This window comes from Castor canadensis, chromosome 11 (genome assembly GCF_047511655.1).
Source record: "Castor canadensis chromosome 11, mCasCan1.hap1v2, whole genome shotgun sequence".
Lineage (NCBI taxonomy): Eukaryota > Metazoa > Chordata > Mammalia > Rodentia > Castoridae > Castor > Castor canadensis.
The window spans coordinates 26,043,158-26,055,986 of record NC_133396.1 but is presented as its reverse complement, the minus strand read 5'-3'; the positions used below and the strand labels follow the sequence as shown (position 1 = coordinate 26,055,986).

Below are 12,829 nucleotides of genomic sequence, written 5' to 3'. Positions count from 1 at the left end.
AACAAATAACAGCAAAAAAAAAAACAAAAAACTTAATCTGTCTTTCAAAGCTGTTCTGACATGTACTCTTATTTATAAATATTTTCCTGATTTCCTCCAAATCATATGCTTTGTCTCTTCTAAACTTTCAGATTCCTTTATACTTTTTTTTTTTTTTTTTGGTCATGTTAAGCATATAGTAGTTGTTAAGTAACAGCTTGACTCTCCAAGTCTTCGACAATAGCTGTTTTTGGCAAGTATGTCACTAACAGTGTCTTCTAATGAGGAGAAAGAAGTGAGTAGCTTTCTGAAAATGTAAAATTTTGAATGAAGTAGCAGACTAATACTGTAGCACAATATATAAATGCCATCCTGGCCCTTTCTTCCTAGCGATCATTTGTTTGGAAGAACTCTGCTGGTATTATTTCTTAGCCCTTGTCCTTTTCATTTTCTGTGTAGCCTTAGGTTAGGCCTGCTCTTCTAGATAGTTGGATGCTCTAGAAACCTCTCATTCAGCTGGACAGAGGCCTGACAGTGCAAGGGGGTTTGAGCTTTGGGAACAGGTTGGTAGGAGTGGTTCTGAAGGAAGTGGAGTAAGCTGAGGGAGCAGATTGATAGGATTTACCAGGTTGCCCTTCTAACTTGAAAGAAAGTCCACTTGGAATCTTTCTAAAGTACTAGGAGAATGTTCAGGGACATATTTAAATAAGGAAACAATGTTAAATTTGTCAAAAAAGTAACTATTAAAACTTTTCAGGAGCCAGACACCAGTGCCTCATGCCTATAATTCTAGCTACTTGGGAGGCTGAAATCAGGAGGATGGTGGTTCAAGGCCAGCCTGGGCAAATAGTTCATGAGACCCATCTCCAAAATAACCAGAGCAAAATAGACTGGTGGTGTGGCTCAAGTGGTAGAGCACCTGCTTTGCAAGCACTGAGTTCAAACCTTAGTCCCACCAAAAAAAAAAAAAACAAACCTATAACTTTTCAGGACAAAAAAAGTTTTAGGGAATGAAATTGTTTTTCTTTTAAGATTAAATTTGGGGTTGGGGATTTAGCTCAGTGGAAGAGCGCTTGCCTGGCAAGTGTAAGGCCCTGAGTTCGGTCCCCAGCACCGGAAAAAAAAAAAAAAAGATTAAATTTAAGTAAACATTATTGAAGACTATTAACTTATTTTGTAGACCGCTTAGGAAAAGATAGCATTAAAAAATTCTGGAAAAAAAGCATTCTGGAAGCTGTACTGTCTATAATGTACTATCATATTTTTTTCTTAAGCCACACATGGTGGTGCTTGGTAATCCAAGCTCTCAGGAAGCAGAGGCAGGAGAATCTCAAGTTCAAGGAAACCTGGGATATATGGTGAAACTGTCTCAAAAAAGAAAAATGTTTTCTTCATAGTATTTGGTCAAGCACCTCAATTTATATATCTCTAACACATAAACCACATTTTCCCTTCCAAGTTGTGTACATTAACTATAGTAAGACACTAGGCATGACCCGTTTTAATTTTGGAATTTATTTTATAAATAAATACAATGATCTCTAAGAACACTTGAACTTGTTTTATTACCATTAGGAAAATGAATTTAAGCCTGGTGTGGTGGCCACATGCCTGTAATCTAGAACTTTGGGAGGCTAAGATGGGAGGATCATGAGTTTGAGGCCAGGCTGGGCTACATTCACATGAAACAACCAACCAACTAGAAGCCAGTGGCTCCCACCTGTAATCCTAGTGACTCAGGAGGAAGAGATCAATCAGAAGGATTGAGTTCAAAGCCAGCCCAGGCAAGTAGTTCTCAAGCCCCTATCTCAAAAATACCCAACACAAAAACAGGGATGGCAGAGTAGCTCAAGTGGTAGAGTGCCTGCCTAGCAAGCCTAAGTTCAAGCCCCAACACTGACTAAAAAAAAAGAAAGATGATGAATTTAAATATCTCTAATGAGGTTAAGCAGCTCTAAATGTCAGTGGTGTTTATTTCTTATTTGCTTCTCTCTACCTTCAAACTAGAGTTCAATATATTCACCTGGAGAGTCTTGTAAAAATCTAAATTAGGATGATCTGAAGTAAGTTGGGATCAAGGATACATTGAGAGTTAGATAATGGACAGTGGAAGATCCTAATTTCCCTACTGTGTTTTGGTTTTATAAAATACTCCTATTGTTCTTCGAAGATATTGTAAATTTTGTAGAAAGAGAATAAAGAAAGACTATAACCAAAACTCAGATAAGGGAAAAGCTAAAATCAAATGAAGAAAGTTAAGATGTGGGTAGAATGCCCGTGTATGTTTCAAAATGAACACTTAGACTGTATCTTTCATTGTGACTAGTTTATTGATGCTTCTGTGAGTTTTCCTGATTTGAATGGTGAGGAGATACCACTTTCAGATTCATGTGGGAGTATATATATATGTGCACATCACTTAAAATAGAATGAAGAGTGCTGATGGAGTAGTGCAAGTAGAGTGCCTTCTTAGCAAACATGAGGCCTTCAGTTCAAACCCCAGTACCACCATAAATAAATAAAATAAAGCTGAGCATTGTGGTGCACAGCTGTAGTCTCAGCTACTTGGAAGGCTGAGTTCAAGGCTAGCCTTGGCAATGTAGTGAAATTTTATCTCAAAACAAAAAAAGAGTACTTTGAATTTTTTAAAAGAAAGGATTTATTTATTGTCATCTAACATTATGAAAGAATTCCCATCTTCAGCCCTTTTATATTTCCACTTTTTAGTCTTTTTTTTTTCAGTTGGTGGTACTGGGGTTTAAACATAGGAACACAGGGCCTTGCACTTCCTGAGCAGGGCTCTACCACTTGAGTCATACATTTAGCCCTTTTTGCTTTGGTTATTTTTGAGATTGGATCTTGATTTATGCCCAGGCTGCCTTGGACTGAGATACTCTTATTTACACCTCCTGCACTGCTGGAATGACAGGCACATGGAATTGGGTCTTGAGAACTTTTTTTTCCCCTCGGCTGGCTTTGAACTGTGATCCTCCAGATCTTCACCTCCTGGGTAGCTAGGATTATAGACTTGAGTCACTGTGGCCAGCTGATTTTTAGTTTTTTCACAGAGTAATTTAACTGTCTCTGCTGTCTAACTGAATACAGAGACAGCTAACATATGTATGATGTATACATACACATTATAAATATATACACACACACACATGGACACAAAAGAACTACATTAGGTTATTCTGTATTAAAAAACATTCCCCATCCAAGTGATTTGAAACAATGAAGACTTTCTTTGTCACATTACATCTCTAGATTAGCAAGGAAGCTCTGCTTGTTTTGTTTTGTTGTTGAGATGGTCTTACTATGTAACCCAGGCTGGCCTTCAACTGGAGATCCTCCTGCCTCAGTCTGCTGAATGCTGGAATTATAGGTATGCACTACCACACCTGGCTGGAGCTCTGCTTTTATCATTGCTCAGTGATCCAAGCTGATGGAACAACCATATTCTTGTACATTAGCAAGTAAATACAGTAGCTCAGAAGTGGCCCACTTAGCTTCAAGCATGGTGGCCATAATTAGTCATGTGGCCTCATCTGGGGGGCCAAGAAGCACACCTCCCTCTGCCAGGGAGATAAAAGTACTTTCTCAATAGCAAATCTGTCACAGTCCATGCTTTTGGTATTCAGATACTTGGTCTGTTCTCTCTTAAAGGCAAAATACACTCACTTCTTCCCCAAGATAAAGTACTCAATGTCAATGCCCTATTCTTCTTCCTCTTTTTTTTTCTTCCCAGTGCTAGAGATTGAACCCAGGCCCTTGAGCAAGCTAGGCAAATACTTTACCACTTGAGCTATACCCTAGCCCTTTTTTTTTGGTTGTTTTTAAGACAGGGTCTTGCCCTCTACCTTCACCCAGGCTGGACTTGAATTCCAGATCCTCCCACCCCTGCTTCCAGAGTAGCTGGGGATTACAGGCATGCATGCATCATCATGCCTAATTTAAATGTTGCTCTTCTTGATCTAGAAATTTAGGAAAGAAATTGACATATGATCTGCTGCCCCCAGTGCAGTATAGAATACAACAGTGAATAAAGACAAGATTATAAAAATAAACATTCTCTTTTGGAAGGGATAGAACAGGAGACATACAGCATTCAGTGGACTGCAGCCAATTCTGAAGGTCCTCTGAGCAGTCATTGAGAGGGCCCTTGTGGGGGTTGGAGATGCTCTCAAACAGACCCTGATTTTATTCTCTAATAGTTGCTTGCTTGTCTGTTTCTCTCTGGTCCCTGGCTTCATCCTCTTGACTATTTTTTCCCTTTTTTCCCTATTGTCTTCCTTGGCCATAACAGAAATGGACAATGAGAGCCAGGCACCAGTGGCTCATGCCTCTAATCCTAGCTACTCAGGAGGCAGAGATCAGGAGGATTGTGGTTTGAAGCCAGCCTGGGCAAATAGTTCACGAGACCCTATCTCAAAAAAGGGCTGGCAGGGTGTCTCAAGCTGTAGAGCCCCTGCCTGGTAAGCCCTGAGTTCAAACCTCAGTGCCACTAAAAAACAACAACAACAACAACAACAAAACCAATGAGGACAATACCTTCTTAGGAGAATGAATACCTTTCATAGTTCTGCTTTATTGGTCCCGTACTTCTTCTTTCTGATCATTTTGAATACAGGTGTTTTTGCTGTCTGCCATGTGTACATTCCCAAAGCCTCACATCCTGCAAAGTTGAGCCATAATTTCCTCATTTATAAATATAAAATGTATAAATATATCTACTGAGATGTCAAATCATTATGGCATTTATTACCACTCTTTTCTGAAATTCCACTAGAGCAAAAGTAAAAAACAAAAAATTTAAAAAAGAATAAGTCTGAAGCTGGGCAATTACAGTTAGTTCACATTTGTAATCCTAGCTACTTGGAGGTTTACAGGGGAAGGACTGTGGTTCAAGGCCAGCCTGAGTAAATAGTTCTCCAGACCCTCATATCCAAAATAACCAGAGTAAAATGACTGGAGGTGTGACTCAAACAGTAGAGGGCCTGAGTTCAAACCCCAGGCCCACAATAAAAAAAAAAGGTCAGGACAAAGAAATGGGAGAGAATGAAAGAGAAGACAGAAGACCATAGCAAAAGGGAATGAAAAATAGTTACTATTCACAGTCATCATAATTTAAGCCATAAAAATTGATTTTTATAACCAAACAATAGTAGGAGATAAGTAATATTTGAAATTGGACAAAAGTGTCAAAAATGAGAATATATATTCATACATAGAAAAATGGAAGTAAATACCCAGAGGGAAATAGCTAAAATGACATTATTGCCTCTGGGGAATGGGTCTGAGATGGCCCAAGTACAGTTGATACACGACTGGTCAAAATCATGGATGCTTTTTTTTTTTAAATGACTACTTTTAAGAAAATGAGTTTATTCCCAAATGAAATAAATTATAACTTTCAAATAAAACAAAAAAAAAAGAGTTTAAAAATCAACCCAAAGTTTTTTCAAAAGAGAGGAAAATAAAAAATTAAAATCAATCCCAAAGTTTTACAGAGGTTATTAAGTATAAGTAAGGGATAATAAAAGCTTGCAGTGTCCTGCACATGGCAGGCACTCAGTAAGCACTAGTTTCCTTCCTTTGTCAGCTGGGCAGGGTAGGTGTCTGCAGGATTCAGATGACTCAGCGCTTAGGTGCTTGGCTAAACGGCAGTGTGAGGCATGTCACAGAGCAAATTGGTTGCCTTTCTAATTTTTTTTTTTTTTAGTGGATTTTTTTTTTTTTTTAACTTGGAACCATATCAACCTGATGGTTACTGTTTCTCAGAACTTAGACTTCTGTGCAACTGACATGGGAAAAATCACCGCGTTGTTGAGTAGACCTAGTGAGCTGATACAACAAATTTTAAAAGGCTTAAAAACTTTGAAATCACTCTCAAAATTCTGGAAACAGTTTTATGTACACCTAGTCTATAAATTATTTAAGGCTAGGGAAATTTTTTTTCTCTTCTGTGACTATGCCAATTGGCTGTTTTATTTCCATGGTCTGCAGTACCTGGCCTGCCACCTTTGTTCCTGGGTTCTCATTGTGGTGACTGATGCTAAAAGAAAGTCTGCCCATGTAAAGCTGTTGAGTGTTTCATGGTATCTTGTGTAACTAGACTGTCAATGCCTTGTGGACAAAGACCATATATTGTGCCATGTCAATGTATCCTGCAGCATCTAGGATAACAACAGATGCCACCCAGTAATAGATAGTGATTTACTCATCAGATATATTCTATATGCTAGGCACTATGCTAAACTCTGAGAATACATAGGTGAACTGGACAGATGTGGCTCTTGCTGTCAGAGAATTTATATCCTAACAGAAAATGTGGACTCACATACGCCAGTAAAGTAATAAGCCAGGCTGAATCATTTAAGTAGCATAAAGCATTGTATATGGAAGGAGTTTAATAATTAAAAAAATTTTTTATTAGCATAAATTAATTGTACAAAGGGATATCATTGTGATATTTACAACATGTATGTAATATACTTTGATCAAATTCACCCCATCTATGTTAATATAGTCTCTTTTAACCACCCACCATCTTCCCCCAATAATTTTAAGCTCTGTTTATTGTAACAAATACATGCCCTGAGAAGGAAAATGGTGGGATCTGATTTTTCCTTTCTCTTGTAGATAAGATGCTCCAAGTCACTTGCAGCTCTCTTCAGAAGAAAACCAGCAGTGCTCTGCTCTTGCCGTAATCCAACCCTGTTTGACATGTTTTGGTGCTGTGACACCGGAAGAATTGCACACAGGCTCCAGAAGTGTCTTTTTTTCACTTGAGTAGGTCTCTGTGGATGAGGCTTAGTAATTACCTTGTTTTAAAGCTATTTCTCTATAGTCTGAACTGTTTAATAAGTTGAGTCACTTACCAATGAGCCACACAGCCAGTCCTTGTCAGGAGCTGGTTGAAAACTGTGCTGTGCATGTAGCAGGGATGGCACAAGAAGATAGCCGTCGGGGTCAAGTGCCATCTACCTTTTATCATGGTGCCAACCAAGAACTTGACCTGTCCACCAAAGTGTATAAAAGAGAATCAGGAAGCCCATATTCTGTGTTAGTAGACAACAAGATGAGCAAACCACATCTGCACGAGACAGAGGAACAGCCATATTTCAGGGAGACAAGAGCAGTGTCTGACGTGCGTGCTGTCAAAGAAGACCGGGAGAATTCTGATGACACAGAAGAGGAGGAAGAGGAGGAGGAGGAGGAAGTCTCTTACAAAAGGGAGCAGATCATAGTGGAGGTAAACCTTAATAATCAAACGTTAAATGTATCTAAAGGGGAAAAGGGTGTCTCTTCTCAGTCCAAAGAGACTCCTGTTCTTAAGACAAGCAGTGAGGAGGAAGAGGAAGAGAGTGAGGAAGAGGCCACTGATGACAGCAATGACTATGGAGAGAATGAAAGGCAGAAGAAAAAGGAGAAGCTAGTGGAGAAAGTCAGCGTTACACAAAGGCGAACGAGGAGAGCTGCCTCTGCTGCTGCAGCTGCCACTTCCCCTACTCCCAGAACTACAAGAGGGCGTAGGAAGAGTGTAGAGCCACCCAAGCGTAAGAAGCGGGCCACAAAGGAGCCCAAAGCACCAGTCCAGAAAGCTAAGTGTGAAGAGAAAGAGACTCTGACCTGTGAGAAGTGCCCCAGGGTGTTTAATACTCGCTGGTACCTGGAGAAGCACATGAACGTTACTCACAGGCGCATGCAGATCTGTGATAAATGTGGCAAGAAGTTTGTCCTGGAAAGTGAGCTGTCCCTTCACCAGCAAACAGACTGTGAAAAAAACATTCAGGTAGGTCTCATCACCAAGAGGGCAAACTTTCCAGGATAGAGCCTGGCTGTTCAAATCATCTGGTATTTGCCCAAGAGAATAAATACAGTAGAGCTGAAGGGACAGATTTCACCAGTTTATCATTTTAGAAACTGCTGCTTGGGTCTTTTAAAAACCAAGGCTTAACGTTGTATTTCAAAAGCATTACACTTAACTGACTCTGGACTAGTGGGAAGCTAGGTACATTGGAAGGGGGATCTGTTATAGATGATTGACCAGGACGTAAAGTCAGCTCTGACTTTGCACTGAAAATCACTGCTGTAGGACATGTGAGATAATTCGTTCTGGTGTCTTCTTTCAAAGTAGGAAATGTTGAGTAAAAGTCAGGTATAGAGAAAGTTCCTTTCTGTTTAAAAGGATGTGAGATTCTAGTGCAGCTGATTACAGACAAAACCTTAATGACTCAGACCTGTGGAAATGGAAGATCTCCAAGAGGGAGTTTGCTGTCACCAATGGAGAGATGGCAACACTAAATTTGTCAAGAGGCTGAGCCCGTGAAAATATGCAAACTTTAAACAGAGGCTGAGCTGGTTGAAAATGTTGCTCACCTGCCAATAGGGTTACATAATGCTACTGTACAATATTGTTAAGGTAACAAAACATGGTATTCAAACCAGGTTGGTGTATCTTGAAAGAACTGTATTGTGATAGGTTGAGGTATACTAATTACATTATGCTGAGTGATTGCAGCTGTATTGGTTTGGTTTGCATATTAATGGATGTTTATAAAAGGTAAGTCTGTTAATATCTCCTTAAGATATGTACAGTTAAAATATTTTGTACCATATTTAAGCTAACCTGTTTTTAAAAGATACATTGTTTTGTTTTTTTGGAGTGCTGTTAATATTGGTAGTCACCTTGAATTTTTTCTTCTATTGCTTTTAATCAGTGCTTTACTTTGAAGAGATTTTTTTTTAATCATAAAGATTAAATTTGCTAAAACTCCACTGCTTTTGACTTGTCAACTGTGACTTGATCTCCACACACTGAGTTAACATAAGAAGACTGAGTCTTAGCACTGGTGCTCTCCAGCAGCTGCCAGCGCCCTCACTTGGCCATGAATTGTTGCGGAGGAATGTGGTGCAGTGCTGCGCCCTAGGGGTCAAACTCCATACTGAAAAGGTGTTCCTGATCTGTGTCCATAGTTTTTTTTTAAAACTTAAATTTGCTTTGAGTTACAGAAAGCAAAGCACTTAACAAATCCTTTTTATACTTATGGTTGTTTAAACTTCTATTAGGTTTCATGGGTTCTGCTAAATGAAAATCCTCCATGTTTCTAAAGAACATTATGCTGTATTTTTGTGTAAATCCTAGTAATCCTGATGACCTGATAACATGCAAAAATTAAAACCCTCTCTAAAAGATGGCTTATAGGAGTAGTTTGTCCTTTTCTAGAGCAGTGACCAACCAAAGGCTTATCTTTCAACTGTTTCCTGTAGTGACAGTGGTGTTCACAGGTCTTCATTTACTGAGAATACTAACTTATTCCCCAGAGTCTGGCAGTTACCAAGATCCTCTTGGTATTGCTTTGTTTTAACTAGAATATTTTATTTTGATATGCTTTATGCCTGGTATTCTGGTCCATTAATCCATAACACAAGGAATAGGTGTTTCTTACAGATGTGTGTAAGAGAGATCTAGAGCTTGTCTATAGGGGAAAAAGAAGAATGATGCTAACAGTTTAGAGGTTATATTAGCTTCTGCCAGAGGGAGATGTTAATAGAGTAAATTAGATTTAGGAAAATATAATAAACCTTAATTGTTTGTGTTAATGAATTGTTCAAATGCATTCGATAAGGTATAAAAACATTGTTATACTCATAGATTTATAAAGATTACTATGTATATTGTTTTATCTTGGTTTTATTTATACTAATTTAAAATGAGTTTGTGTTCTCTGGTAAACACCTATTATTAACTGTATGGTGATCCATGTGTGGGAGGTGGCCTCATGTGGTAATCCATGTACTAAAAAACCTTAAAAGTTCTTTTCATAGGTACAGTTCTAACTTGATGATAATAACAGTCATTTCTCTGATATTGGTGGAACTTTCCACTTCTTGTGTTAGTTTTTACCATTGTTTTCATACTCCCAAAGGGTCTCTTAAAGATGTATCTTGGAAAATAGAACATACAGGTGTTGATGTTGGAATCTGGACTCCATGAAGAAATAGCATTTGTTTGGATTCTGGTCTTGTGCCCTGAATCTAGAATATTATGTTCATTTCATCTGCCAGGAGGCCGGTATGTCTTTCTGCAAACCCCAATAAGTAAAGATTATTTCTGTTTATCCTGCTCAGTGTGTTTCCTGTAACAAATCATTCAAGAAACTCTGGTCCCTTCATGAACATATCAAGATTGTCCACGGATATGCAGAAAAGAAATTTGCCTGTGAAATTTGCGAGAAGAAATTCTATACGATGGCCCACGTGCGGAAACACATGGTTGGTAAGTTTTCTGCTCTTCTCTCACCCCTTTTTCGGTGTGCTTTGTGCTGCAGATTGCACGAGACATGAAGAACTGCCATGCTTTGGTCAGTTCTGACATGTTGAGACTAAATGCAACATGTCTTCACTAAGCATCACCAAATTTGTTAGTGCTGGCTTCACCATCCAGATCTCTTTTCAACATTGCTATTTATTTTTCTCTTCAGAACATTGGTATTAAAGTGTCACATATAAGAATGTAGAAAATTAAGTGCCTTACAGTATGACATCTGTCTCTTCCAATTTGAGCTTTTGATGGAATTGTTTTGAGTATAAGTGTGTTCTGTGTTGCAGCACACACAAAAGACATGCCGTTTACATGTGAAACCTGTGGAAAGTCATTCAAACGCAGTATGTCACTCAAGGTGCACTCCTTGCAGCATTCTGGAGAGAAGCCCTTCAGATGCGAGGTAAGGAACATGCCTCACACAGGCTAGGCCTGTGGCGAGCATTGTATAGATGGTGCAGCAGTGAGAGAGGCGCTGGGACACAGGCACAAGGCTGCATGCCACTGCATCTTCAGACGCTTCTCATGCACTCACTACTAGGAAGACAAATGTCCTACTTAATATACGGTTACCTCACTTAGATTAACTCAGTGACTCAGAGAAGTTGAGTATGTGCCAGTGATAATTATATGAGAAAATTTCCCTCTTATTCAGAACTCAGCTGTAGAAACATAGTAAAGCCAAACAGTTGACACAAACAGGATCTATTTTGAGTATGAAAAATAAATCTGATGTCAGAGACTATGTGAGGGTGCGCTCAGGTAAACCCGTGCTTGTCCTTTGTGTCCCCTGCAGAACTGTGACGAGAGGTTCCAGTACAAGTACCAGCTCCGCTCCCACATGAGCATCCATATTGGACACAAGCAGTTCATGTGCCAGTGGTGCGGCAAGGACTTCAACATGAAGCAGTACTTCGACGAGCACATGAAGACACACACTGGTAAGGACTCTGGGGAGGGTGCCGCTGGGCCTCAAGTGCTGCTTGACGATCATCTGTGGATCTGTTTTGTAAAAAATTCTAAACCTCGAGTTTGCATTTTAAGTGAAAATCCCTCTTTATATAGGCCTGATATATAAAAATACAAATTTGTAATTCTGAAAATTTTGGTTTTTATAACTATTTTAAAAGGATTATTTGTGAATGCCTTTTAACTGCAGATTTCTTTAAGACATTGGATTCTTTTGTGTATATATGCATTTTTTTTCTATTTATTTTTATTAGCATATATGCATGTGATATTTTTCTAAGGAAAGGATTCTAGGCCTTAAAAAGATGGAGGAGGTCAGGTACCAATGGCTCATGCCTGTAATCCTAGCCACTCAGGAGGCAGAGATCAGGGGGATTACGGTTCCAGGCCAACTGGGGCAAGTTCTCCAGCCCCTATCTTGAAAATATCCAACATAAAAAAGGGCTGGCGAAGTGGTCCTTTTTTAGGGAGCATGAAGCTCTGAGTTCAGACCACAGTACTGCCAAAAAAAAGAAGTTTATTGAATTTGACTTGCCAAATTCACTACCTTTCAGGAATCCATCTAAATAAATGTTCACCACTTTGTGTATTTAGGGGTATATGCTCCATACATGGATTTAAATCTTATAAGCATTTGATTATCCAGTTTCCAGGGACCTGGCTAAAATAATAGCTCCTGTTGAAAGTACTATCATTGTTTCACACTCTGAACTTGATGTTCTGTGTTTAACCAACTTTGTACAAATTGAGCAGCATGAAACATTTTCACATTTTTAAATGAAATCTAATAACATTCTAGGCTCTCTTAGTCTACAGAGTAACAGAGCTACAAAGAGCTATAGGACATTATTTTGCTTAGCCTGCTGCTTTGTTTGCTTGTTGGTACTGGGGTTGAACTCAAGGCCTCACACTTGCTAGGCAGGTGTTCTACCACTTGAGCCACTCTGCCAGCCTGGCCTATTCCTTTTACTTAAGTAATGGTGCAGAAATTCCACCCATGACTGGACAATTTTAGTCCCGATTTCTCTGTTGCAGTCCAAAGAAAAAGTAGCTAGTAACTACTGGGTAGTTTTTGTTCTCATTCTGAACAGAGCTCCCTCAGATTTTAAGTATTAGGCTAGGCAAAAAGTCATAAGAAGAGTTTGATTAGTTACATTAGACCTCAAAAAGTAGTAATAACGTTGAATAAAAAGCACAAAAAATAGCAAGATCTATCAGAGTATTTAAGATATTCTGTACTTATAATTTGGCGACTCTTGGAATGGGCTCTTGATTCAATTGAATCCCTTTTAGGATTCAGGTGTTTTTTTTTTTTGTTTCTTGGCAGGAAAGTATGGAACTAAACAGAATTTTCTTTTGAAGGCAGAAGTTGTGTCACATTCCTACACAAGTGGCTTGGCACCCAGGTGCTTAATGGAGTCATAAAATTGAGAGGAGTCTCCTGCACTGAGGGCGCTGCCTCTCCATTAACCCTTTCTCTGCATGTCTCCCTGTCTCTTCCTCTCTCCTCCTCCTGCATTTCTTTCTCTTTCTTCCCTTTTGTCCATTTGTGTT

At 39.1% G+C, this 12,829-nt stretch overlaps 1 protein-coding gene across 3 annotated transcripts in view; it reads left to right on the top strand.

The window, feature by feature from the left end:
* The window catches only part of Znf652 (zinc finger protein 652), a 56,325-nt gene that overhangs the window by 29,918 nt on the left and 13,578 nt on the right, over window positions 1-12,829 (top strand). For 2 of the 3 annotated variants that reach the window (XM_020171363.2, XM_074045979.1), the window contains exons 2-5: window positions 6,622-7,774; window positions 10,114-10,261; window positions 10,594-10,709; window positions 11,103-11,247. In XM_020171363.2, coding sequence (XP_020026952.1) covers window positions 6,863-7,774; window positions 10,114-10,261; window positions 10,594-10,709; window positions 11,103-11,247 — 1,321 coding nt within the window. In that variant the 5' untranslated portion in view covers window positions 6,622-6,862. Of the gene's footprint in view, window positions 1-999; window positions 7,775-10,113; window positions 10,262-10,593; window positions 10,710-11,102; window positions 11,248-12,829 lie in introns of those variants that run through there. The other variant, XM_020171366.2, reaches the window with a different exon arrangement.